Source organism: Prionailurus viverrinus, chromosome D2 (genome assembly GCF_022837055.1).
Source record: "Prionailurus viverrinus isolate Anna chromosome D2, UM_Priviv_1.0, whole genome shotgun sequence".
Classification (NCBI taxonomy): Eukaryota; Metazoa; Chordata; class Mammalia; order Carnivora; family Felidae; genus Prionailurus; species Prionailurus viverrinus.
Window position 1 is genome coordinate 61,320,511 of NC_062571.1, and position 27,390 is coordinate 61,347,900.

The window sequence follows — 27,390 nt, forward strand, 5'->3', positions numbered from 1 at the left end:
TGTGACTCTTGTCTCTGGAACCAGCTGCCTACCCAAGCCAGGTACTGGAGAATGGAGAAGGAGGCCCAGCCAGCAAGTCCAGAGCAGTTTTAATGGGATTGGAGGCTGTACAAAGGGCAGGGCCCACTGAAGGAGGGAAAGCAAGGCCATGCTGCCCCCAGACCGTATGGGGGCCTAGGCATGGATACCCTTCCTCCACCTCTGGAACGAGAGAGGGTGAGCCTCAGGGAGGAAGGAGGGAAAACCAGCTCAGCCCCAACTCCTGGCCTCTATCTGAGCCAGGCCCCAGGATGGAGGGGGGATTGCTGGTGTTGGGTGTGGGTGGTCTCAGCAGAAAGCAGAAACGTCAGGCCTCCCCCCACCCAAAAAAAAAAACCAAAAAAAAAACATCAAAAGTCCAAGGGGCCCTGGCCCCTCCCACCCCAGCCCCCGTACGAAAAAGTGCAAAACATTATCACAAAATGGGGGTCTCAGAGGGGCCCCTGGCCTAGGCTCCCGAGGCCCACGCCCTAGCCCTGCGCTGCCCCGGACACCGCGTCCGGCGCGGTCGGGCCCTGGGCCGGGGGCCCCTCGTGGGCGGCCCGAGGCCGGCCCGGGCTCAGGCAAGGCTATGTCATGCAGGTGCCCAGTGGGCGCCAAACCCCCACGCTCCTACCCTCAACTCAGAGCTTCCACCGCCCACTGATCGCCCCTCCACGAGGCTCTGAGCCATGACACTGAGCCCGGGGCTGGCTGGCAGGGTTGGGCTGCAAGGAGGGACTGGAGTGAGGTGGAGGGAGTCCATCCTCTGTGCTCCCGGCCTGGGCCAGTGCTGCCTCTACTGCATCCAGCTCTTCACTGCCCGCCTTCAGCTTGACCCGAAGCAGCGCTGCGTATGTGCCATAGCGGGATTTCTGAGGCAGAGGGGCAGGGGCTGTGAGCCTGCTCTCCACCCTCTGCCCATCTCACCCCAATCTGGACCAAGGAGGGATGCCAAAAAAGGCTAGGAGACAACAGGTTCTTGCCCAACTCTGAGGCCCCCAGAGCCCCCAGGGACTATGACACGATCCCCTCGTAAGCTAGCTACCCTCTCTGGGCTCTCTCGAGACTGCATATTATGACATCTAATACTTGTTAGGCCCGAACCAGAGTTGGGAAAAACTGAGCCCTTGACAGACCTCATCTCCCTTCATTACCCTAGCGGGTAAAGAACGTCATCCCTGGCCCACAGACGTGGAAGCGGGCTCAGAGGGGTTAGGCAACCTGCCAAACGTCACCCAGCTGGTCCCACTCTCCTACTAGAGTCCGTGCCCTTAACCACTAGCCTGAGCCTGTATGTGGCAACAGTGAGACCCCACTGACGAAGAAAGGAGCCAAAGAGGTGCCAGGGCAGGGAGGTTCACCTCAAACTCCAGGTAGGCCTCCTTCTGCCGCTGCTCCTCAGCCTCCTTGCCTCGGGCCTTCCTGCCCAGTTGCGCAGCCCGGTGCTCTCGCAACTCACTTGCCATGGCCTTCAGCTTGGTCTCATGGGTCCGCACCTGCTCCTCCTAGAGGCCAGGGGGAGTGTTGGTCAGGGTCACTCGAGCACATATAGTGCCTTTGTGCAAGCTTTTTTAGAAAGGTGCCCCTGCCTTTGGATGAGCAAAGCACCATATCTAAGTTAACACCTTGGCAAGTACAGTGGAGACTGGATTTCAGCCTTCACTCACCCCCCCCCCCCCATGGCCAGTGTCCTGGTGCAGTGACATCTACATGATCACACAGGGCAGCCCTGAGTGCAGTCGGCCTGGGCCTGCCACACTCCATCCCACTGGCACCAGGTGGACAGAGCTGGGGGTACCTGGGAGAGGCGGGTGGCAGCGCTGGGCAGCAGAGGGCGGCTGAACTTCCTCTGGGAGCTAACAGCAGCTGGGAAGGGGGGTGCAGAGAACATGGCAGCCACCACATTGATGCGAGTGATCCAGGACTGCATCTGCTCCAGGCTCCTGGGGAGACAACACCACCACTTAGGACCTAGCCCCAGGTTTCCTGTCCAGGGATGCCTGTCCTGGCTCAGGGTGCGGCCTGGGAAGCAAGGAGGTAATCCAGGGACAAGGGAGGGGAGCAAGGTAGGAGTGGGGCAAAGGGGTCCAGGATGGGCAGGAAGAGGGCACTCACGGGGCCTGAAAGAGGAAGACCCGCCAATCAGCTGTGCGCAGGTAGAAGACGTGGGGCCTCTTGCTGTAGTCGCTGGCACGTGTGGCCAGTGCGTGGTGGATGCTGATGGCATTCTTTAGCTCTGCCTCTGATAGGGCCTTCCCAGGCTGGTACTCCTCCTGCAGGGGTGCCCATCTTGTCCTGGCCATGGTCCCACCCCAGCCTGGCCCAGCCCACCCACATTCCCCTGAGCCAGCTCAGCCCCAACCCCTCGGGCTGGCCCCGCACCTTCTGCAGGTAGAGGATCATGCCCTTGAGGATCCCGTGGAAGCTCTTCCAGCCCCGCTTGCCCCGAGGTGCTGGGGGGAAGGAAGACAGGTCAGGGGGCCTGAGACAGGCCCCCTCCCCTCCATCCCCCAGACCCTCCCCACCCAGCCACGTACTCTTCCTGCAGTCAGGGTCTGCGTGCACCTTTCGCACCAGGGCCCCGTGCTTGTAGACTGCAGCCCCGGGTTCAGGAGTCAGGTCCAGGAAAGGGCTGGAGCCGCTGCCACTGCCCCCGCTGACCCGCTTGATGACCTTGGGGTTGGGGTCGGCCAACTCAGACAGAGAGCGTCTCAGCTCCTCCTCGTCTCTGCAGGTGTGATCACCTCAGAGGGGGCTGGCCTTGCAGCCACAACCCCCGCTTAAGTCCTGGCCTCTGCCCACCCAGGAAAGCACCGTCTTGTCTGTGGAGGGAATAGGGGAACTGCCCCTCTCACAGGGTGTGGCTCCCCTCCACCTGAGGCTCCTGGAGCCTTGTTTCCCGCCTCACACCAGATCTCCCCAGGGGTAGCTGTGTCCCCCTGCTCAGATGAGGGCTTCTCCGGGCAGCGTATCTCCTTGCTCATGTTAGAGCTCCCAAGGGTAGGGCCATGTCTGTCCCTTCCTCCCCATCCTCTGTTTCTGCACTTGCACACCAGCCCTCACACCCTTCTCCACTAGGGCAGACACGTCTGACTCGGCTGTCCCAGCTATACCCAGCAGCATGCTTTGCTCATAGTTTGTTGGCTACGTGGTGGCAGAAGTGGCTTCCTAGTGGTCACCTAGTACCTCCTGGTCCACAGGCTCTGTTAGATACCATCTAAAGAATCCGGTTCTATCCTGTCACTCCCATCGATCAAAAACCTGCAGTAGCTCCCTATTTCCTCCTGCATGAGGCCTATGCTACATCCCTGCCCATACTGCCTCTTTCTCCTTCCACTCTCCAGCCAGCTAGGCCTGCCTCCTCTTGGTATCCCCAACCCACGCTCATTTCAGCCACCACATATTTGCCTCCCAAATACCAACTTCTCTCTCTCCAAATGCTTCCCTTCCTTCAAGGCTTGCCCCGAGTTCCAATCTGCATCCCAGTGCTGAGCTCTGCCTCCTCTGAGGTCTTTTCCTGCAGACTGGGAGCTCCCAACCGACCTGATCTGTGACTGAACTCTCAGCAGACACCAGCAAGTATGAGTGACCTACTGACTGTTTAGATGAGGCTCTACCCTCAGACTGGGGGGCCCAACATTAAACTGGACCTCCTCCCTTAGACTGGACTCCTCTAAGACTTACTCTGAGTCTGTTTCCATGGCCAAGAGTAGACAATGTGGTCCCTTGTTCTGTGATGCTCTGGACTCCCTAGGACCTGAGAGGAGGCTCTCACGCTATTGGTCGGGGCTCTATCTCCAGAGACTTCTGTCTTCCCGCTTGGGTTGGCAAGGGACCTCCCCTTTCTGTTTCAGCATCCCCCCTCCCAGGCCAGCTGACAGTGGCCATCCATCCCAACCTAGCTTGTCATAACAACCCAGCTAGAGAAAAGACACAGAACCCCAAGTCCAGGCAGCCATCTCCAAAGAAGGAAATGAAGCAGCCTCAGTGCCTCTCATAGCCTCACCCGCCTTCCCTGCCCCACAATCCAACCTGGACTCACAGGGCCCACCCCAGTGCTCTCAGCCTCTCCAGGCAGCCCCTTCCCCGCACCCCATCTCCCTCACCACACAGCTCCAGGACTCACATGGCCCACTGCAGCTTTTCATTCTTGATGGAGCTGTACAAGGCCTAGGAAGGGAGGAACAAATCAGGCAGGTATGGGTCACTCCTGAGGGAGGCAAACTATGTACCCCAATGCCAGAACTCAGAGCCCTCCCTCCAAACTCGAGGGGAGGAGACCATGGGGGGTGGGGATGGGGGAGCAGGGTGTAAGGACCAAGAACACGGGCTCTGGAACAGAGTATTAGGAGACGGTACTGTGTCACTTTTGCTGCATGAGTTTGGGCAAGTATCCATGGGGAGAACAAACGTACTAACAGGTGTGTAACACAGGGCAGGCAATTAGCACAGGGCATCCAGGCATATGGCTGATGCACAATAAATGGCAGCTGCTATTATTATCTTTGCTGTTGTTATTGTTAGGGATCATCCTGCCCAGATCCTGGGTGGGAGAAGCACAGCCCTGGAAGGAATAGAAAAGAGCATTCCCAAGAAGCTCTCCTTTCCCGGACCATGTGCTTTGGCCTATTTCCATAGGATAAACCCACACAGAACATATGGGGAAACTGAGGCCCAGCAACAGGGATTCACCCTGTCACCTCCCTCCCTGGCTAGTAGAGAACACACTCTCATGACTCCTAACCCCAGGGCAAGCTGAGCACCTCCCCCAACCCAGAGAGCCCCACCAAGTTGAATGCCAGGGTGGGCCAGGCCCCTGCCCACCCACATCCTTCATGTTACTGGAGAGTGAACACTAGTCTAAGAGGCAGATGTTTCAGCTTCCAAACCCTGAATACCCCAAGCTCTTTGTGAGCTCCTGGACCAGTCACTTCCCCTCTGTAGAGCTGGCATGGGGGACCTGTGGGGGCCTTGGGATGGTCTGAGTAGAGAATAGACTCCAGGAGTTGTATAGGGGACCCCTCTTCTCGGGGGTGGCCTGCAGCATGGGTCTGCAGCAGCACCTCCCACTGTGGGGGCGATTCCACCAGCCTGTCTGTGAGTGGGTGTGTCCCCAACATGTGCGTGTTGGGCTATGCGTGTGGCGTGTGATGCTGCCTGCGTGAGCTGGGTGCAGTGGTGACGTCGGTGCCTTCTCCGTGATGGGACACAGCCCCCCACTCCACCACCAACATACCACAGTCTCTGACTATCTTATTGCTTACTGTCACACTCAGCCACACGGCTAGCCAGGCATCCCACATGTGCACACCCTGTCCAGGGATGGGTACATTCCACAACCTCCACCCCCTACATAGCACAACCCAGCCTTGTGCACACACAGCCCTCACAGCACATCCCCAGCCCAAGCCCGGCATAACCCCGACCCTAATCCTCTCTCCAACTCTGACCAGGAGATTGAAGTGTCCAACCAGACCCAACCTGTCTCCAGCCTTCCAGTTCATCCCCTGGCCCCTCGAAGGACCACCTCTGGCCCACAACCATGTCTTCCTTCCAAAGTCCTAAACCCCATCGGTGAGCCCCATGTCATGCTCCCAGGTAGAAGACCCAAAGACCCTTTGGTTTGAGATATCCACACTGATCCGACGGTGTGTGCCCTTCCCCCTCCAGTCCATGCCCACTCCTGGCTACCCATGGGTTCTGTCCCTGCTGACCTCCCCCCTTGGTCTGACCGATGCCCCCTCCCCCAGATCGCGCCACCTTCGGTGCCTCCCTCAAGCCGCCCCCTCAGCCACGCCGCCCTCCACAACCCCCTCGGCCGCCCCCCAGCCTGGCGTGGGCCAAGGCCCCAACGCCCTCACCGCCTTCTTCTTCTTGCGGCTCTGCAGACGGCTGACCACCAGGTCGGTGTAGAGCACGGGCTTGAGACTGCGAGAGCGCTGCGGCCAGCCGTAGCACAGGGTCTCCGCGCCACGGTGGGTGCGCCCGTAGCGCACGGAGCACAGCGAGCGCGAGCGCAGCCGCCCCGCGCTGCTGTGGATGCTGTTGACACCGATCATGCTGGCCCGGCCGGCGCGCTGCGGCCCCCGGCCATGCCCCCGTCCGCCCTCGGCCTGGACGGCCCAGACGGCCCGCGGACGGCTCCCCCGACAGCCGGCGCGAGCGGCCCGGCCCGGCCCGGCCCGGCCCGAGCCCGGCCCGGCTCCCACCGACGCACGGAGCGCGCGGCGGCGGCGGCGTTGTCGGCTCTGCGGCTCGGCGCGAGAGGGAGGGGGCCGCCGACGGGGAGGGAGGGCGAGGGCTGGGGGCGGGGACGGCGCAAAATGGAGGCGTCCCACAGCGCAGGGGCCCCGCGGCTCAACGCGCAGCCACGGGGGCGGGGCCTCGGGGGCCAGCCCGGGCAAGTGCCAGAGGGTGGGCGGCTCTGGGGATGCTGCGGATGGCACCGGGAGTCCCTAGGCCTGCTGCTGCAAAGGCGGGCTGACCCTGTGGGGTCTGCAGCTCCCTCCTGGCTGGTCAGGGTTGGGGAGCCAGGGGAGGGAGAGGTAGGAACGCGTCCTCTTGCCCCCCCCCCCCCCCCCCCCCCCCCCCCGCCTAGCCAGGAGAGGCCACGCAGTAGGGGCCGCGCAGGATGGAGGCAGCCATGGAATCGCACCAGCCTCATCCAACTCGCCCAACCGAAGACAGCTCAGATGCTCAAGGCTATACCCCCACTTACGTACACACACCCCAGTTTACAGATATACACCCCAACTAACCAGATGCACCAATTCACACTCATCCCAACTCACAGACACTACAAATTCAGATACACACCTCAAAATTTAGTCTTTAACTCATAAACAACCCCTGATCATGGATACATGTCACAAATCAGCCAATTTGTAGATGTACACTCTAATACACAGAAACACCCAATCTACACCCCAGCTCAGACACACTCTCTAAATCGTAAGCACAAACAAACCCCAGCCAAATCCCCGGATTTACCAACACCCTAAAGCGCATATATCCCAATTCAAACATACACCCCAACTCTCTGACACCCCGAACTCACAATGGACACCCCCAAACACAAATAAATTTCCAAACTCAGAAGCCGGACACACCCCAAGCTCACAGACGCGCCCAAGGACACTCTTGTGCAGTCACATGTATGTGGTGGCCCAGAGCCCCTTGCCAAGCATAGGCGTTTCAAATAGATCCAGGCATCCCTGGACAAAACCATTGGATCAAGGAAATGAGTGAATCCATGAGACCTGGGTGCCCTCTCCTCCTCCCATGCATATTAGCCCCTGTGTAGCTAACCCCTCAAGTGCGGGCGCCTGGTCGCAGGGCCTGGCAACAAGGGAGTCGGGAGAGCAGAATCTAGTCCCAAGTTGGAGGTAACTGGATTCCAGACCTTGGAAAAGCCTTTGTCCCTTTTGGGCCCCTCTACCTCCGGGTCCCTCCTGTGCAACGATACCAGAAGGGCTTTGTGGTCATACACCCTGGGGCAGGGGGTGGAGGAGAAGGAGGGAAGCAGTATGCCTGCCCTGTGCTGGAACCCCTCCTATCCTCAGTGAACACTGGAGGAGGGGCACCGAAGTAGGCAAATGCAAGGTCCAAGGCTGCCTGAAAACAGGATTTCGAGAGCCGTCTCCCCTCCCCCACTGAGCGGCCAAGACTGCACGCGAGTGCGCATGTTCCCGGGTAGCCTGCGTGTTGGGGTTGGGGGAGGGGGCGGTCCCCAAGCTGAGTCACGGGAGCCCAGGCTCCAGCAGCAGGAGCCTCCAACCTCCACTCTGCCCGATTGGTCCCAATCTCTCCCCTCCAGCAACCTCTACCCTGCCCCACCCCCCCCCCCAGCCCGCCCCCCACCCCCGGCCCCCACCTTGAGCAGCTCCCTGGGGAAGTCTCCGCCTTCATTGAGGCCCTCCAGGTTCCCGATGAAGTCTCCACAGGTCATGCGCTTCCCAATGTTCTAAGGAAGGGCACAGAGGCCTGTGAGGGGGGCCTTGGGCTCCCAGGCCTTTAAGTCTCAAGGCAGTCTGTTTTTGGGGGGTTCCCTCCTGCCAGCCTCTCACTCACATGGCCGTGGAGATCAGTGTTGAGTAGCATGAGGGCGCAGGTCAGCGTGTGCGCACCGTCTAGGGAAAGTTGACATTCGGCTTCAGCTACCTCCCAGGGACTCTTCCCACAGCTGTCTTCCCCAGCCTTCCAGTTCACCCCCAGCCCACTCTGGCCCACAATCATACTTTTATAAGTCCTGAACCCCATAGTGAACCCTACCTCCTTCAGCCAAAAGATCTCACTCTTCAGCAGATGCCTGAAAGGGACATCTTCCCCAACACCTACATGCTTCTGTGAGTATGCACAAAAGCCAGTGGGCCCCTCACAGTTTGCAGATCATTGCAGCCAAACAGAATCCACACTCAATCCAAATGCTGTCTTGCACGTGTATGTGAACAATGGCATGCAAATACACCTGCCACCTGGTTCTTCGCAACACACACTAGACCCTAGCAATGCTTGCCCGCATGCTCAGTTCCACAACCACGTAGCCATGTCAGCACTGCACATGCGCATGCTCATATGCCTGCAAGCCTGGGCATGCATTCACTTCTACATACACACTCATGCTCCTATGTGCACACACTGTGCCCATCTGCTTCAGTGACCAGCTGGGAAAGCCCTGCCCCCTGGCTTCCTCACCCTCTGAGGACAGGGCTCCTGGATTGCACTGGAAGTATCTCTGGGAGAAGTGGGCCAGCACACGCTCCCGTTCCTGGGTCTCACCCATTAAGGCCAGCTCCTTCAGAAACACCCTGGGAAGGGGGAAAGAGGGAGCATGTCACCTCTACCCAAGGTCCCCTAACCAGGCAGCCCCAGCTTTTAGCCATGCCCTGATAGCCTGGGAAGGATGACATCAGGGCAGCCTAGGGAAGGCACAGGTGCTCAGAGAAGGCACAACTGAGGCTCTGCAAAGCAGGGCTGGAGCGTGGGGCCTGCCTTCAAAGGGCTTAACACCCACCTGAGAGCTTGGTCCAGAGTCATGCCCGTGAAGACAAAGAACTTGAGGTACTCGCCAGCCACAAGTTTGCTGAAGTCATTGCTGTGGGCAGGGCAGATAGTCAGGTGGAGTCTCAAGGGAAAGGGTCAAGGGGCCAGATGGGGTTACCTAGAGACCTGGGGGCATTAGATAGAGGGAGTGTGGAGGTGCTGCCCACAGGATGCATCCCCTCTCCCCATATTATCAATCCCGGCCAATGGCTTTACTTCTTGCCCAGGTGCCGGGCCACATCAGCCTTCCTGAAGCCGTCTAGTCGGTATAGCCTCTTAGCTAGGCGCTGTGCAGCCTCCAGGTCGGCTTTCTGCCCATTGGACAAGGTGTCTGTGCTTCCCAGGGCCAGCCGCTCTGTGCTGTCCAGCTCTGAGTCCGAGTCAGACACCAGCTGGCTCAACGGTGGTTCACTGCCAGGGTAAAACACCAGCTCAGAGGTGGGGCAGTCCCTCTGGGACCATCCAGATCCTTCCTCTGCCTCCAAACCCAGAAGACAGAGTGGGGGAGATTGGGACACAGAGAAGGCATTTTTCTTTTCTCCAGAGAAGGACACTGTATGGGTTCCCTCCATCAGCCGATTCCATCCTTACCATCTCTCTGTAGAAGGCCTGCATCAAATTCAAACAAGCATCCATATTTCTGCTGTGGGGATTTCTGCTGCTTCCCCAAAGCCCTTAGGTCTTAGGTTTGGTCTTAGGCATAGGCATAGTTTCCCCATTGTCACACTGGCCCTAGTCAGAACATAGTCCTCTATCTCTGAGAATATGGGCAAAAGTGGGATAGATAGGCTGCCAGAGAGGAACAGTGGAGGGTCAAACCATGATTTGAGGGCAGCAGGGACACCTTCCCACTCCTATGTCTTTCTTCTTCTGGCCTTTTAAGGAAAGGAGGCTCTTCCTCCTTGGTCTTTTTTTTCCACCCACAAACAAGCAGAGGGGATTGGGGGTCAGAGTGCACTCCATTCATCCCCTGTCTCCTCCTCCCCTTCCCTTCCCGCCATCCCAGCTGCTCTACTAGCAAAGCCACCTGTCACCCCAGAGACAGAGGCCGGAAACTCCTGGTTGCTAGGCAACCCTGTCTCCCTGGCCACCCCCTCCTGTTGCCATGGCTTCCATGACTGAGAGGGTAGCTGGCAGAGGGAGAGCAGAAAGGTTAGACTGGTGACAGGACTTCCTGGAGAAGGGTGAGAAGCTCCTTACTGAAGGGGGGAGGCAACATGGGAGGGAGGCAATGAGAGAGGCTGGTGGCTGCATCTTTGGGAGAAGCCTCCAGGCTGGGTAGGGGTAAGGTCACAAGAATTCTAAGTAGGTTAAAGGCTCTGCCTGTGGTAGGAAGGGCCTTTCTGGAAAGGAGAGTGTTCTCTTGGGACCCATTCAATCCTGAATCATTGTTTGTCAAGTCACTGGGTCTAGGATCAAGGGGGTCCTAGGGGTGGGCTGTGAGGGGCTCCCCCTCATAGCCAAAGGAAGTAGTCCTCCAAATGGAAAAACAAACATCGGCATTCCTTAACCACTCTGTCAGGGGTCAGGAATATAAACTACATCTTCCCACTCAGGATCTTTCCCTTGAAGCAACTATTCCTGGGGCCCTGGGGGGGCCTCAAGTCTGAGGAATCAAAGGAATCACTCACCTGCCCAGAGGTGCCGCCCCCAGCCCAAAGCTGTCCTCCGAGTGGCAGGGACTAGGGGGCTCCTTCCCTGGGGCCTGCTTGGCTCCAGCCTCTGGCTCTTCTTCCTCCCCTCTCTGTGTCCAAGGCCCATCAGCAGCAGAGCTGGTACCAGAATCTGGCTCAAGAGGTGCAAGTGGGGCGGGAGCAGGTGGGTCAGGCCGGGGAGCAGGGGGTTGGGGAGGCAGCTCAAAGGTGAAGAAGGGGCTCTGGGTTGGGCCAGGTGAGGCCAGGGCCTCCAGGGAGGCGAGGCTGGTGTAGGAGGTGCCCTTGGCCCGGTGTGACTCCAAGATGGCTTCAAACACACAACTGAAAGAGTCAGGCCCATCAGCCGAGGGGCTGGTCCCAGGCAGAAAGGGCAGGGGCGACTTGAGAGGCCCAGGGTGAGGCATCCGGGTGCCTGGCCTGCAGGGGCAGGGAGAGTCTCTGATCAGGGGCCCAGAAGACAGTTCTTAGGTAGCATTTCATTGAATTCTCATACCACTCTGTGGAGGGGATTATCCTCTCCTTCTCACAGGTCCCCAGCCCTCTAAGGAATCTGGGTAGGGAGTCCCCACCACAGGTTCACCAAGCTATTCAGTGCCCCTGAGGAACCCCAGCCTTACCCGTCCCCAGTACCCAATCCCTCTCCTCTCTTCCTCCCTGCTAATCTCCCTTTCTCCTCCTCCCTGATCCTCTCCCCTCCTGCCATCCCGTTTCTATTTCCGGCAACATCTTAGGAGAAGATGAGGCTCCAAGGCTGCGGTGGGGTGTGAGACGGAGAAGAAAGCCCCCACGCTCCCCACTCTCCTGCCAGAAGCCAGGATCCAGATTGATGCTCCTGTGCCCCCAGGCTTGACTCTGAACCCTGGCCTCTCACTCTGCCTCCTGTTCTTTACAAGAACCCCTTTCCTCCCCTGTCCTGGCTACTCCCTGCCCTATGGGCTCTTGCCAACACCCTCCACGTCCCCAGCATTCTGCCAGGCCTCGGGCCTCTGTCCGGTCTCCAGGTGCATCGCCCCGTCGGCACCACTAGCTTGGTCCTGACCCTCCCGGTCCAGCCCTCATCTCTAGTCCAGCCCCTCTTCCCCCAGCTCTGCCTCTGGGCCAGCTCAAAGGGGCCAGCCACTGTCCTCTCCCACTCCCGCACTCACCGGGCCCCCTCTGAGGCCTCAAACACCTCGTCGTCCACATCCTCTTCCCCACCTGCCTCATCCTCGTCCTCATCGCCACTGCCCAGGCTAGGACAAGGGCCAAGGCATGGGCTGGCACGTGGAGCAGGTGGGCGGGCAGTGCCAGGTGGGCCCTCAGAGCTGGGCTGACTCTCGATGGCCGAGTCAGCCTCTTCCCGCTCAGCCAGCACCTCATCGATGTCGGTCTCGCGGTAGCACCTCAGGGGCACCGTGTCCAGGTCCGTCTCGGAGTACTTGGCTGCTCGCCCCACAGCCACCCCAGAGCCCTGCCCTGAGCCCACCCCAGGTGGAGATGGGGGGGCCTGCTCCAGGGGCTTAGCACCTGCAGTATGCATAGGCATCCTGGTCAGCAGATTATCCTGGTCAGCTCCCTGTCCTGATTCTGTTCTAGGAAGGAGCTCTTCCCCGCTGCCTCATATTGGCAGGAAGTTCCTTCACTGTCTAGCCACCATTCCTCCTGCTATGAACCCAGCTTGTTCCTTGTGCCAGTGGAGCTCGTTTCAAATCAAGTTCTTGTCAAATAACTTTGAGGGGCCTGCGGGAGACCAGCTTCTTTTCTGCTCCGCAGAATGACCCTTGATATCCTGTCATGCCCTCCTTTCTATCTAGCTTCCTCTAGGTGCCCAACCCAGCTATGACGCCCCAACCCTCCATCATAAGACAGATGGAAAGTTTGAGGCCTGGAGAGGCATTAGCCAACTCATGACCCGAGGAAGGACTGAGGGAGGTTTAAAGGAAGGCCCCCTACCATGCCTCAGCTGCTGGGGAGAAGACCCTCCCCTATTCCCCTTGTCTCAGTCCAGGACCTTACCTGAGCTTGGGGGGTCCAGGGAGCCATAGAAGAATTCCCATTTGGCTCGAGCAATTTTCTGGGCATGAGAGGAAACTTCCCGGGGGGAGGACCAGGTGTCCCCCTAAGCCAAGAAGGGAGAAATAGACACAGGCATCCAGAGATAAAGCCACACATACAAAGACACAAGAACATGGGACAGAAAGACAGAAAGAAAAACACACAAGGACAGATAATAGAGGTGCCAAGACACAGGGGCAAACACAGAGGGCAAGAAAGAGACAGATTTAGGACAGATCAAAGAATTTAGAGTGAAGAGCTGACAGGCCCAGGACTGCCAAAGGGCCAAGCCTTGCCCCTTTTCTGGGACTCTAGAGTTCCAGGGAGCCCAAGGGAGGTCGCATACCTGGTTCAGGAGTCCAGTGTCAGCAGGTCCTGGGAATAGCTTGGCCAGGTGCTCAGAAGGTCCCCCCAGCCCATTGGGGAGAGAGGAGTAAAGGCCATCTGCCCCAACCTGAGGTTGGGCTGGTGGCCCATGTATAAGGCCCTGGCTACCAGGCAGAGCTGAGCCTCCTCTGGCTGGGAGTGGGTCTGATGTGGATGCCTCTAGCCGCAACTTCCGGTTGGAGCCAGGCCCAAGGGCTGGAGTGGGCCTGGGAGGAGAGACCCCACCCAGGTCCCAGCTCCGACTCAAGCCTCCGGGAGCAGGTAGCCCATTTAATGGCCTCACACTGGCCTTCTCCACAAAGCGGAATATGACCACAGAGCTCCGGGCCCCTGGTGGGGGCTGCCCAGTGGGTGAAGAGGGTGACCAGGGTGAAGGAGGAACACGGGGTGAGGGGGGACCACGCAGGGGTGTACAGGGTGCTGTCACACGTCCCAGTTCCCGGCCTCGGGGACCTGGCCCTGCCACCCGCCGTAGCAGGGAGCCTGTACTGCCATACATGCTGGCTGGGGGGCTTTGTGGCACTGGGCCTTCGGGGAGCCAGCGGCGCGGGCATCGTGGTGGGGAGATGGCACAGTCGCCCTCGGAGCAGAAGCGCATGGCACCTTGGGCCATGCTGGGGCCGGGGGTCAGGCTGGGGGGGCAGGGATGGCAAGGCCAGGCGGGGAGTGAGGGGGCAGCATGCTCTTCGGACAGGCCTGCAAGAGAGGAAGGGAAGCAGGGGGTGAGCTGCAGGGGAGGTGGATGGGCAGGAGAGCACAGATAGGGAGGGGAAAGCTGGATAGGCCATCTGAGTGCCAGGGGGCCTAGCATCATTGACCCCACCCCTGGAGGTGATCAGGCCTCCTATTTGGGCTACTTCCATGGAGGCCTGAGGAGAAAAGAATTATACCCCTAATAGGCCCCTGGCTCCTTTCCTTCTTCTGGGGGCCCTGAGCATCACCCTGGGAGGAGAAAGGAAGCTATTTCAGAAGTTGAGTAAGTTCAGAATCCCTGTGGCATTTTGGAGCTACTTCTGATGGGGGCTTGGGAAGGCTGGTACCCCACACTCTGGACCAGGAATGTCAGCCATTCATAATCATCATAAATCCACGGGTCCCCCAAAGTCTCTCTTATGGAGGCCCCTTACTCAGTGAGAGAGAACCCAGGCCTCCTAGAAGGAAAGGCAGGAAGATGGCGGGGGTGGTGTTATATAGGGACCATGAGGGGTTGAAAGACATAGGGTGAAGGGGAGGAGAAAGGCCTGAACTGAGGCCCCTACTCCCAATATATACATGCCAAATGGGAAAGAGACATTCTTTTTCTCCATACAGGTACACATGCTCATACACACACACACACACACACACACACACACACACACGGAGACAATATCAGTATACACAGTTAAACACATTCAAAGGCAACACTCTCCAGTGCACACAGACCCAGGCACACACACACATTGCTCAAAGACACACCCTCATACAGTCTCACAGTCATAACAAATATGCGTGTAATGTAAAGGCACATGCTTATTTTACACACACACTGTCATCAAACAAGAACACACAAAGAGATACCCAAATATACACCCAGGCCCTCATTCTCCAATGCACACAGACACAGGCATATCAGACACTCACAGAAACCTATGGTCACAGTTACACACAAATACAGATGCATGCTCACACACATACTTCAGCAGGTACACACACCCTCTCCCCCAACCCCCACCAGTCACCTGTCTCTGGGTGGGAAGGCTGCACCAGACCACCAGACCCCTCTCCCTCCTCCCTCTCAAGGGAATGATAGATTTTAAAGGGGGTAAAGGGGCCTCTGGTGGCAATGCAGGGTAGGGGCAGAGGTCAGGAGCAGCAACCCTGCCAGGCAGGTTTCTGAAGCTCAGTGGGGGCCCAGGGCATCCCCAGTGCAGCTCCGACTGGAGCTGCCTCAGTACTCACCGCTGCTCGCCTGGAGCTGGGGCCGAGGAAAGGCAGGGAAGAGGCTGGGCCCAGCTCAGCTGTGAAGGCAGCGCGGCTCCCGCTTGCTCCCGCTTGCTCCAGGCCCGCCTGCCTCTCACTCCCTCCCCCTCCCCCCTACGCGCGGCTCAGGCAGAGATAATCCCCCCACCCACCCCACCCCCCCGCCCTCTCCCGGGGCCCTGAGCCCCGGAGGCTGGCCCCCCTTCTCGACGCTAGGTCCCCACTGGGTTCTCCCGCCAACCTGAGACCCGCCCCTGACGAGGGGGAGGATATATGGAACCCCCGGTTCAGTTCGCCAGACCTTCACGTGCCCCACCCTAATCCTGTCCCCGTCCCTTTCCTCCACCGCCCCCTGAGCCACACACCGGACCCAGTTGCACACGCGTGTCCCGCTCCAGACCCCACGCGTGTCCCTAGGAGGTTGCCACATGACCTGTTACATGCCACACGCGCTCCCGCCCCCACGAGCACGCGGCCGCGCCAAGCACACCGTATGGGTGTAGACCGGACCCGCCCCCTAAATCCAGGAGACCATCAACTTATGGAAAAGAGATCTAGGAAACACTGCCTCAAACCCTAAGGGGTTCTGAGTCTCGGACCCAGGAGACCCAACCCTTGACCACTTGCTCAGGATGCAGCAGGCGGGATATTAGTCAGACTTTAAAAAGAACTTCCTTGCTGCCTGAGTTAGGTGTCCTGCCCATATGGGGTAAAAGGTTAGACGGGATGATTCCTGGAGTGGAGGAAGTGGGGCAACCCTTGTGCCCTTGGCCAAGGTAGAAAGGGGCCCAGCTATTTTAAGAAAGCTCCGCCAGAGTTCCTATGGCAACTGCTCTCCTTGGGAACGCCAGGGCAGGAGGTGGTGACCTCGGAAGGAACAAGGGGTCTGTTCAGGCGGTCAGGGGGCGCGAGGACGTGCGAGGCGGGGGCGCGCGGGGCTCACCGCGGGGAGGGGGGGGCGCGGGCTCCGCGTGGTGCTGAAGGGGACAGCGCCAGATTTGTCGCACTGCGCAGGCGCAGAGGCGCGAACAAAGCTGGGAGGAGGAGGAGGAGGCGCGCGGCCCGAGGTGGTGCGCGCCTACAAGGCTCTATCTTAGCATAGGTCGGTCCTCTCATCTACCCCCCTCCCCAAGCAGGCTGAGGAAGAGGAAACAAGTCCCTTACCCAAGCTAACTCGCTTTGGTCCCTCCCCGCTGCTGGCTTCTCCCTTCTTGCTGCGTTGGGGGGTGGGGGGGGGGGGAGGACTGTGTAAGGGATTCTGGGAAAACTAGGATGCCTGAATTCTCTATCGCGACTCGCTTGACCCTGGACAAGGCGCGTCCTCTCCAAGGGCCTCGGTTCCATCTTTAAAATGGAGTAACAGCACAGACCTGCTCACCTTGCAGAAGTGCCCGACCCTGATGAAAAAATGGATGGGAAGCAGTTTTCGTTATGCAGAGGCAGGTGAAGCGGTTGCACGAAGGGAGAGCGCAGCCCTGTTGGGGTGCAGCTCTCGGCGACAGCAGTAGCCCTCAGCGTTCTTCATACTGTCCCCACCAATGGATGATGGGGAAAGCACTACTCTGGAGGTTCCCCGGAGCGGACCCTGGAACCAGGAACTGTGGACGCGGTGAGAGGGTGGCCCAGAGTCTGAGCCTGGAGTTCTGGGGCATCACTGCCCCAGGGCGGGCCCAGCCCCAAACCCCACAGCTTAATCCCCAGGTCAGCCCAGAAGCGGTACTCCTGGTGGGCTGGGCTGAGCACTCATTGTTCTCAGGACTCTAGACCTCCTGGGGAAAAGAAAGGGACCCAGCTGGGAAGATAGTCCTTTTTAGCGCCCTCTACGCCTCTCCCCTAAAGATGCAAACCTTTTCCAAATCGTCTGGGAGTGGAAGGGGCTGGACACCCCTGTACTTGACAACTAACCAGGAATGAGGGTTTGGGCAATTTTGCTTGATGAAGGAAGAAAAATTCTAGCTTCGCCCATTCAATTCATTCAACAAATTACTGGGCACCTACTACACACGAGACAGTAAAAGCCTGGATAGTTTCTCCCCATTTTTCAAAGTCGCTAAGCGCGACCAGAGGGCAGAGAATAGGCCCAGAACTTTGGAGTCATGGCTCCGCCCCTTCTGCGTTTGGCTTTGCCTGCTCCTCCCATCACCACTTCATTCAGCGGCGGCCACTGGCCCAAGACGAAAAAAGAGCCAGTCTCTGCTGCACCATCGCGTTCTCCAGCTTCAGGTCTCAAGCCCTGTAGCCGAGAAGGCGAGGTCTGATGTTACCCCACCGGTCGGCTCCGCCCTCAGTTTTGATATCCATCCGGAACGCTTTCAGATAGGATCCTCAGTGAGACCACACTCGATTGAATCGGTCTGTCTCTACAGCCCGAAGAGGCGGGTTCGCTGAGGCCGCTCCAAGGCCAAAGCGAGAGGACCTTACTGCGCACGCGCAATAGGCCGCCGATGGAGCCACCGATGGAGCCGTCCGGAGGGGAGCAAGAGCCCGGAGCCGTCAGGTACCGAGCACCGGAGGGGCCGAGAGAGGGAAGAAGGACCTGGGGGAAGGGAGCTGACTGGGCCGGGTTTGGGGGTCGCTCTTAGGAGCCAGGGCGCAGAAGCATAACAGAGGCGGACTCGCAGGTAACAGCGGCCCGGGAACGCCACCGCCAACGCCCCTTTACCCGCAGGCTCCTGGACCTGCCTTGGGAAGACGTGCTGCTCCCACACGTCCTGAGCCGGGTGCCGCTGCGCCAGCTGCTCCGGCTGCAGCGCGTCAGCCGGGCCTTCCGGGCGCTAGTGCAGCTGCACCTGGCTGGCCTGCGCCGCTTCGACGCCGCTCAGGTGAGCCAGGGCCAGAGCCCCGCCCCCGTCCGGGTACCGCCCCCTCCCCGCCTCCAACCCAGCCCCCAGCCCAGCTGTCTACCCTTCCCCACCCTCTGCGCGTCCAGGAACTCCCGAGAAACGACCCACCCTTCGGGAAGTACTCTCAAAGGGCGAGTACCGGGTATCAACTCAGAGGGCACGTGGGGTCTCTCCTGGGAGTCAGGGGGCAAACTCCGAAGGCAGGTTGCTGCCGGGAAGTAACTCTAATGGGGCGGAGAGGCAGCGCCCGCCCCGCCCTCGGGACCAGCTGAAAGTCGAGGTGCCTCCCTGCCCGCAGGTGGGTCCTCAGATCCCGCGGGCCGCATTGGCCTGGCTGCTGCGGGACGCTGAGGGGCTGCAGGAGCTGGCCCTAGCACCGTGTCACGAATGGCTGTCGGATGAGGATCTGGTGCCGGTGCTGACGCGGAATCCGCAGCTGCGGAGCGTGGCTCTAGCCGGCTGCGGACAACTGAGCCGCCGAGCGCTGGGGGCGCTGGCGGAGGGCTGCCCCCGCCTGCAGCGCCTTTCGCTTGCGCACTGTGACTGGGTAGACGGTCTGGCGCTGCGCGGCCTCGCCGACCGCTGTCCGGCCCTTGAGGAGCTGGACCTCACCGCCTGCCGTCAGCTCAAGGATGAGGCCATCGTATACCTGGCGCAGAGGCGCGGCGCAGGCCTTCGCAGCCTCTCGCTGGCAGTCAACGCCAATGTGGGGGATACCGCCGTCCAGGAGTTGGCTCGGAACTGCCCGGAACTCGAGCACCTAGATCTAACCGGCTGCCTCCGCGTCGGAAGCGACGGCGTCAGGTGCCTGGGCCTTGGGTTGGTGGGATGGGAAGAGGGCAATCACTTTTTAAGCCTCTGGTTTAGGGACGGGGTGCAGCTGTCAAAAGGCAGAACTGTGGTTTCTGGGTTTTTCTGCTACCACGACACCCCCATTCAGACCAGGAAAGATCTCTAGGATTGCCGAGGCCAGAGAACCCATAGTTTAAAAAACTTTTTGGAACCAGTATTTACGCATGAGCGGATGTCACAGACAGTCGACTCTCAGGCTTCTTTTCAACAAGGGGAAAACCTTGAAATCCTGGGCGGAGCTGAGGAGCAGGTTCCCCCTTTAAGAGATAGGAGGAAGTCCCGAGTTCACTGGAGACATTGGTGTATGACCCCATCCAGACCTCCTCATAACCCCCCCCCCCCATCCAGGTTTATGGAGGGAAAAAGTATGCTCTGAGTTTGAAGGAGGCAGGGGCTTCGCTGGCTCCCCCACCGTGGGCGAAACAGCTTCTGGCCCCTAGCCTCACCCGGCTCCTCCCCCAGGACCTTGGCCGAGTACTGCCCGGCGTTGCGCTCGCTGCGGGTGCGGCACTGCCACCATGTGGCCGAGCCCAGCCTGAGCCGCCTGCGGAAGCGCGGCGTGGACATCGACGTGGAGCCGCCGCTGCATCAGGCCCTGGTGCTCCTGCAGGACATGGCTGGTTTTGCACCCTTTGTCAACCTGCAGGTCTGACCTGCCTGCCGATGGGTCACAGCTGGACTGTGTGGCGGGGGCCTGACTATGAACTGTAGGGAAACTGGACTGTGGAGGCCTCTGGCTAGAGGCGGATACCCTGCCCCACCCTGGAGCTTCAAATAAAGAGCTTTTTACCCCCTCTTGCCTGGCGCTGCTGCCGTGTTGGAGATAAGGGATGTGAAGTTGGGAGAGAAGGTCAGACAGACACAGTACCCCAGCACCCCAGCTGAGGCAGAAATGACCAGAATGCACTCACATCTTCCTGGGGCCACCTTTACTGTGCCCGTGGGCAGCTCCAAGAGGAGGTCAACATGGTGGGGCAAGGAAGTAGAGAGCAGGGTAGAGAAGGGGGACAGGAGTTAGGGCGGGCCCTGTGTGGGGGTGTAGGGCTCCTGCATCCCTCTGGGATCTGAGCCGAGAAGGCTCCAGCAGAGTCTGGCGAATGCCTCAGTGGAAGCGGTACTTTCTGGCTGGCTTGAGGTTGATGTATGTGGCCTTCATCTCCTCGGCCTCAGGGTTCCGCACATCTTTGAATCGCTCCCCTTTGGTGCTTACTATCTGGTTGTCGATGTATCGGATCAGCTTCTTGGGGGCCTGGGAGGCAATTGGGCAGTGAGTAGCAGAAGCCAGGAGAGAGTCCCACCCACTTCACACCTCCAGCAGCCATAAACTCTCTTACCTCCCTGGGAGCCATGGGCCGGTGAATCTTCTGATCCTCTGCGCTATCCACCATCATGTACCTGCCAAAAACTGGCTGGGTGAAGCTCCTGCCACCCTGGGATGACCCTCTAAGGGCCTAGCCCAGCCCAGCCCAGACTCACTTCTGTAGGATGAAGGACTTCAGTTCATCCTTTTGGGGGCCTCTGAGGCGCCTGGGCAGGTCCTGCAGAGAAGGGAAGCTTCATCTAAACCCTAGGGCACCAGCAGAAGCAGGCAGGGATAGGCTAGGGGTGGGGGCTTAACACTAAGGTGGAATGTAGCTAAGGCTACTTGGGTCGAAGGGGGGGTCTAGCAGAGGATACCTGGTTGGGGCCATCCCAGGCTGGAGGCCCCTCTTCCTTCCCCTCTACCAGCATCTGCACAGCTTCTTCCAAGTCTCCCCGAGCTTTGGCCAGCACCCACTGGGCCTGCTCTACCGAGCACGTAGGGAACACCTCCAGGAGTACATCCACCCCTGGCAGCAGCTCCTCCTCGGCACTGGCTGCCTGTGGGCATAGATGTTGACCACAGGCAGTACTTCCTTCTTTCCTGGCCCCTGACTCCCTCACCAGTCCCCTCTCCTACCAGTACCTCTTCCTGGGTGTCTCCAGCAGCAGTAGGAGAAGCTCTAGTTTCTTCTTTGAGCTTTTCAGGCCGCTGCAGGGGCTCTGGGGAGATGGGCATCTGACCTTGGACCTCAGAGCTCTGTGGCTGCAGGTTCTCTTAAAGAAGCAGAGCATCAGGTTTGCCGGGGCTTTGGGGGATGGGGGTTATGAATTTCCCAAGTGCCCAATCCCCAAGCTCACCTTTGTTCCTGGCACCGCTCAGCTGCCCTGAGAGCTTCTGCATCATGTCCCCTATTGTACCCCTGAAAAGATAGGAGGGTGGTAAAAGGACACCCCTGCCTACCCTCCACAATTAGCCAGCCCTCCACCCCTTCTTCACCCCAGCCAGATCCCACCTTGGAATGTGGGCAAAGCCAGGCACATAGGCCTCCATCATCTCAGTGAAGGCCTCCATATCGAAGTTCTCCTCTGATGGCCCTGAGGGGCCCAGGTCCTCCAGGACCCCAAGCACATACGAGAAGATGACCTCATCCAAGCCGCTGCAGGAAGGGGACAGGACAAGTCCTAGGTAGGACACGGGATACCTCCAGCACCCCCACCTAGCCTGAGACTCAAGCCCTCGGCTTCCCTGGGTCTATGAGCCAGACTTCAAGTCTTGAAGCCAGAAAGTATCCCATCCTCCTACAGAGCTTTGGTTTTCCACCTGTCCAACAAGGTGCCAGGGACAGGTTAAGATGTAAGGCCACACCAGCAAATCATAATCAGCCCTCCCCCACCTCAGGAATAGAGCTGAGTGCTTGCCATCCCAGTCTTTCCATTGGCTGGGGCCCGGAGCACTGCCCAGCAGCTCCAACCCAGACCCCAGCATGATCCTCCCAGGAAAGCTGCTTCTACCTGAGATCAGCCTCGGGGAGGTGCGTCTGGACAAAGGCAAGGAGGGCTGTACTGACAATCCTCTCCAGCTCCATGTTCTCTCCTCTTCTGAAGGGACAGAAGATGTAGGTTTGTCAGGCCCTCTTCTGCCTGCTCCTACCCACTAGGCCCAGGGGCGGCCAGCTCCTCCCTCCTGCCCTGCTGTGGAAACCATTTGTTACTGTTGTCCATAACTCCCAGCTCGCCAGCCCTCCCCCGCTCTCTCAAGCAGAGCCACAACCCCCTCCCTGCCCATCTCTCTACCTCCTTCAGCCTGAGACAAGACAGGGCACTGCCGTAGGAGAAGGCCTCCCAAGCGGTTTCCCTCACCCTTCCCCCGACCTCTCCCCATCTCGCCACCCCGTTCCCCAGCAGCAGGCCCAGACCCTCAGGCAAGAAGCCAAGGTCTTGGGGTCACATGCCTCCTGGCTGAGGAATCCCATCATTGAGGGGGCCACTTGGCCCTCAAGTCTAGCCACAAGGGGCCCATTGTCCAGCCCCCCAAAGAGCAGGCCCCAGGACCAAGCACAGCCTTCCCCCACCCAGAATGACCCACCCACCCTCCGCACAAAGGGGCTTTTCTGGCTACAAGGCTCTGATAGAAGGGGAAGTCTTTGAGGAATTCTCTCTTCCTGCACAAAAGGCTATCTACAAAGGCCTTTCCATTTTCCTTCCCAAAGCCTGTAAAACCCTACAAGGTCTGGCCTTTGCCTGCCTCTCCAACCTCACCACTCACTCCACTCCTGCCCCACCAGCCTCCTTGCTGGTCCTCGAATTTGTCCAGTTTCTTCCTACCTGTCTCCTTCATATACCCACCCCCTCACCTCCTCTGGAGCTCTGGTCAAATGTTGCCCTCTGAGACAGACCTTCCCTGACTAACCTACCAAAAATAGGTATTCCTCATACTCCCTAATCCCTCACCCTGCTTTATTTTCTATATGGCATTTACTACAGCTTAATGTTGTTTTATGTTTGCCTGTTGTCTGACCTCCCTGATATAATGTAATAAGCTCCAAGGTACAGGGGGACTTCGTCTTATTCACTGATGTAACCCTAGCACTTAGTAGATGCTCTATAAACACTGACTGACTGAGTTCATTTCCACCTACATGATTTTGACTCCCCAAAGTCCATATGTAGGAGTCAGGAACACATAGATGGTAATGAATGGCTCCAGCGCCACAGGTCCAACTGTCAGCTCATCACCCCATTCTGAAGTTTCAGAGATATCTCACATTCCATCTACCCCACACTCAACAATATTTTCACGATTAGTGTACATCCCCCTCCTACTTCATTGGCTGACCCAACCATTCACTCACTCAGCTGCCAAACCTGAAACTTGGAAATTACCCTTGCTTTCACCCTCTCTCAACTCTACCTGCTGTACTCGGCTGATCACCAATCCTGTCGATTCTATTCCCTTCTTAGTGTCCTTTCTATCCATTCTCCCCAGTTCATCTGGCTTCTGCTACAACGTCTCTACAAAAATTTCTCAGTCTAAGGTCATGAGTTACTTTTTCAGTTTGGGTCTATTCAGGTTGAACCCTATAAGCTTGCCAGTATGCTTGTTTTTGGTCAACAGAAAGAAGGAAAGGGAAGGAAGGAAAGAAGGAAAGGCAATTTCTTATGGTTTCACCTAATACTTGCCCTTTCAAGCAGTGTCAATGTTAGTTTCTGAGGCATCACACTCTCCTGCTTCTCTTCTACCTCTCTGGCCATTTCGTCCCAGGCTCCCTTCTCTGTCCCCCTCTCTTCTACTGGCAGGAAAGCTCAGGCTCAAAGCTGCTCCTCGTCCCTCCTCACTCTGCACCCTCTCCTTCTGGAAGACCTTGTCTGGGCCACATGTTTATGAACCAACTCTATGTCACTCTATGTCACAATCCTCAAATGCCAATCCTTTAGTCTAGGTCCCCCCTCTGAGCTACATATTTGCATATCTACTTCTCTGACACTTCCGTGTGAGTGACTTCACCTGTTCCAAACTGACATCCTCCCAAGTCCATTGCTCCTCCAAGACTGTCATCAGTAAATGCATGTCCATGTACCTACCCAGCCACTCCTGCCACCACAAGTCTGGGAATTATCCTTGGTACCATCCTACCCCTTGCCTTCCCACATCCAGGCACCAAGGCCTGACTGTCATCTTAACACATGTGCTTCTCTCCATCCCTCCTCCCTTTCTGCTCCACCTTTTGTCTTCACTGCCAGAGCTTCCTAACCCTTCCCCCACTACTGTCTTTTCCTCAAGAACCTATTCTTTTTTTTTTAAGTTTATTCATTTTAAAGAGAGAGAGAGACAGTGAACATGTGCAAGGGGGGAAGAGGCAGAAAGAGAGGGAGAGAGAGAATTCCAAGCAGGCTCTGTGCTGTTAGCACAGCACCCAACACAGGGCTCTGTCTCATGAATCGTGAAATCATGACCTGAGCCAAAGTCAAAAGTCAAATGCTTAACCGACTAAGCCACCCAAGAGCCCCCCCACCAAGAACTTATTCTCTCTCTCTCTCTCTCTTTTTTTTTTTTTGAGAGAGAAAGTGTGTAAGTGAGTGAGGGACAGAGAGAGAGAGAGAGAGAGAGAGAGAGAGAGAGAATCCCATGAGGGGCAGAGAGAGGGAAAGAGAGAAGCAGGGCTCACCCAAAGCAGGGCTTGAATTCACAAACTGAGATCATGACCTGAGCTAAAGTCAGATGCTGAACTGACTGAGCCACCCAGGCGCCTCCAAGAACCTATTCTTTACAAAGATCACAATTGTGTGATCTGTTTTTTTTTTTTTTAAAATCATGTTTTTCCTGCTTAATATCTCTCAGTGACTTCCCAATTCCTATCTATCTGTCTATCTATCTATCTATCTATCTATCTATCTATTTATTTTGGGGAGAGAGAGACAGCACAAGCAGGGGAGAGGCAGAGAGAGGAGAGAAAGAGGATCTCAAGCAGGCTCCACCCCATCAGTGCAGAGCCCAATGCTAGGCTTGAAGTTTAACCAATGGATCCCTAACCAGCTGAGCCACCCAGGTGCTCCACCCCCCACCTCCCTTCTGATTAGCCCAGATTCTTTTTTGTGGCCTTTAGTTCAGGACCTTACCCCTGCCTACAGTCTTTCTAGCCTCATCATGCACTACACCCTCCCCAGATCACTCCCATCCACCTTGGCTTTCTTTCAGTTTGCCAACATTCAAGCTCTTTCACGGCAAGAGGCTTTCCACAAACTGTTTCCTCTGCCTGGGCAACCTTCCACCTCTACCCTTTCACTTGTCCAACACCTTCTCACCTATTGGGTCTCAGTTTAAAAATTCCGGCCTCAAGGGATGCTGCCCCTGACTCTGTAGAACTGCTTTGGTCCCTCCATCATACACCCTCACTGCAGACTACACTTTTCCTTATTTAGCAGGACTTTTCATAGGTATAATTAAATCATCCTCTGGGCAATATTTAATGTTTCTTCCAGTCGTTTCATGAGGGCAGGGACTCCACTCCTGGCTTATTAATCAGTGTACATTGAGTATCCCATGAAGTAGGACACTCAGTCACTCCCCGCCTTACAGACAAAGGAACTAAAGCTCAGTGAGTTTAATGATTGGCCCAACATCACTTGGCTGAACTGTGGTACTTAAGATTTAAATCCAGGTCACCTAGCTGAGTGTATATTCCAGGGAATGAGAGGATATCAAGACTTCCAAGTGGGTTGAGACAGAGCTTCGATCTGTGATCACAGTTCCCGGGTCCCCTGAGTAGTAACACAGTGTTGCAGTGACAGCACGGGGCTCACTTTGGATAGCAGAACTGACAAGCTCTAGCCTACCAAGAGGAATGTCGACCCTTGCTCCAGACCCTACCATGGGCCCTGGGGAGGAGCAGAACTGCTCACACCAGGCGTACCAGATCCCATTATGCAGTTCCCCCAAGGGGTCAGCCCCCTACAGAGACCTATATCCACCCCGAGTTACATCAAATCCTGGCTGCTGTCAGTTGTTTGGCAATCTCTGCTGGGACAAAGGGTGCTGCAAGAAAGTCTAGTTTCTAGGGAAGAAGGGATCTGTCTGATGACATCAGGTTTCTAATCAAGGTCTGAGGGCCAGGGAGTTGTTACTGGGAAACTCCTCACTGTGTCCCAAAGAAAGTCTTCCTCACCTAAGCTTTTGCTCTGGTTTATCTCCTAAGGCAACACCTCTCTTCTCCTCTTCCAGGGCTGCCCAAACTTTACCCAGCCTTCAAAGCTTGCCACTTCTTTCTTTCACCCTTCTCCATCCCCCTAGCCTTCCTTAGCATTGTTTTCCTGCCCAGGAGTTTCTCCTAGTATTTCTCCTCCACAGTCTCTGAGTTGGGAAAGCTGCAGCCTAAGCAGCCAGGCTTCTCCCAGGTAAGAACATGATTTTCATGGGACTTTTCAAATTCTGGATATAGTCCGCAGAACTCCATTATTTCCTGGGGTCTTTAAATCAGGGCTCACTGGTTTATTAGCATCCATGAAATGCGATCATCATCTTGTCATGAGCCCTGTTTAAATACCTCTGATGATGGTAATAGTTAGCAATTCCTGAATGCTTACACTGTGCCAAGGATTGTTGTATGCACTTTACATGTGTTAACTTACCTAATCTTCACAATGACCCTAAAATATAGATACTAATAGTATTATACTATCCCATTTTACCCGCAAGGAAATGGAGACACTGAGAGGTTAAGTAACTTGTCCAAGGTCACACAGTAAGTTAATGGCACATTTACACCCAAGGACTCTGGCTCCGGAACCCTCACTGTTAACGCTACGCTATACCACCTCTCATGAAGTAAATGATGTGGCCCCAGCCCATGTTCTGATCCTCCTGTCCTGCCTAGCTTGCCCTCTTGCCTCCCTCAGAATCTTTGCTCACACCGTTCTCTCCACTCAGAATGCCTTTTCCTCTTACTCTCATTCTGCAGGACTCACTTCCTCTCTGTAGCCAACCCTGACTGCCCCATCCTCACTGTCCCTGGCTGGCGTGAGAGTGGCCCCAGGACCAGGCATAAGCCTGGACTCTCCAGATGCTCCATACAGACCTTCTGGACCACTTCAAGTGAGACTGGGGGAAGGAGCACTATGCTGTTCCCTTGGGGTGGGGAGGTGCTCAAGGTGGAGGGAGAGCAGAAGGCCATGTGGGAGGAGTCCTGGGAACCAGTGTGGGCCCTCAGAGGGTCTAGCATGGAGGTCTTCCCTGCTTTCCCAGACACTATGAAGCCCAGCTCCTGAGGCCCTAGTCCCATAATGCAGGTTCCAGAGGACATCATTGTCCTCTGACCCCCAAGTCAAGTCTTAGAGGCGCCAAGGACACTGAGGGCTACAAGGGATTCGGGCATCCAAAGTCAGACGGGCGCACAAACCGGGATAGTGGGGTGCACAGGAAGTGGAACCGCGATGACGGCCCACCCCTGAAGCAGGAGCTCCCTAAACAAGCTAGCGGGATACCCCTAAGGGTACGGAATAGTGGGCCCGAGGGCACCGGAATGAGGTTGTAGCCTTGGGGACACAAGACTAGGGAGGCCTGAGTAAGCTGGGATGTGCCTTGATACAGGCCTTGGCGAGAATCAGAGATGGGGGGCTGACGGGCCCCAGGGAGTACCGTGGGGGGACACACAAGACGGGTACCCTGGGTCAGCGTTCTCCGCGACTCTCCTAGCCCTGGGCCGGGGGCCGGAGGGGAAATCACCTGCTCCGTCGGGCGCCGCCGGCGACTTGTCCCGCGCGGTACAGCTCTCATCCCCCAGCCCCACCAACGAGAT

General features: G+C 57.4%; 3 protein-coding genes across 7 annotated transcripts; 1 reads left to right on the top strand and 2 right to left on the bottom strand.

Moving 5' to 3' along the window:
- Positions 1–72: 72 nt before the first annotated feature.
- Positions 73–17,476, bottom strand: PSD (pleckstrin and Sec7 domain containing). 5 transcript variants are annotated; one of them, XM_047824958.1, is made up of 17 exons: positions 16,480–17,476; positions 13,099–13,835; positions 12,714–12,816; positions 11,864–12,224; positions 10,695–11,135; positions 9,280–9,474; positions 9,035–9,115; positions 8,716–8,828; positions 8,092–8,150; positions 7,895–7,984; positions 4,148–4,191; positions 2,559–2,749; positions 2,404–2,474; positions 2,137–2,294; positions 1,820–1,964; positions 1,383–1,526; positions 73–893 (listed from the first exon to the last, which is right to left on the bottom strand). In XM_047824958.1, exons 2-17 carry the CDS (start codon positions 13,750–13,752, stop codon positions 663–665), a joined length of 3,081 nt encoding a protein of 1,026 aa, XP_047680914.1. In that variant the 5' UTR covers positions 13,753–13,835; positions 16,480–17,476; the 3' UTR covers positions 73–662. The 5 variants fall into 5 exon arrangements, with proteins under 5 accessions (XP_047680914.1, XP_047680913.1, XP_047680915.1 ...); XM_047824957.1 differs by having other exon boundaries at positions 13,099–15,139; XM_047824959.1 differs by lacking the exon at positions 16,480–17,476 and adding an exon at positions 15,081–15,200.
- Positions 17,475–19,590, top strand: FBXL15 (F-box and leucine rich repeat protein 15). The gene is made up of 4 exons (XM_047824964.1): positions 17,475–17,598; positions 17,770–17,923; positions 18,243–18,748; positions 19,259–19,590. The coding sequence occupies exons 1-4, from the start codon at positions 17,546–17,548 to the stop codon at positions 19,446–19,448; spliced, it is 903 nt and encodes a 300-aa protein (XP_047680920.1). The 5' UTR covers positions 17,475–17,545; the 3' UTR covers positions 19,449–19,590.
- A 120-nt stretch (positions 19,591–19,710) lies between these two features.
- CUEDC2 (CUE domain containing 2) lies at positions 19,711–27,372 on the bottom strand. The gene is made up of 9 exons (XM_047824965.1): positions 27,318–27,372; positions 21,611–21,697; positions 21,112–21,255; positions 20,957–21,018; positions 20,742–20,872; positions 20,474–20,656; positions 20,273–20,334; positions 20,131–20,191; positions 19,711–20,045 (listed from the first exon to the last, which is right to left on the bottom strand). The coding sequence occupies exons 2-9, from the start codon at positions 21,682–21,684 to the stop codon at positions 19,899–19,901; spliced, it is 864 nt and encodes a 287-aa protein (XP_047680921.1). The 5' UTR covers positions 21,685–21,697; positions 27,318–27,372; the 3' UTR covers positions 19,711–19,898.
- Between the last annotated feature and the right edge of the window lie 18 nt (positions 27,373–27,390).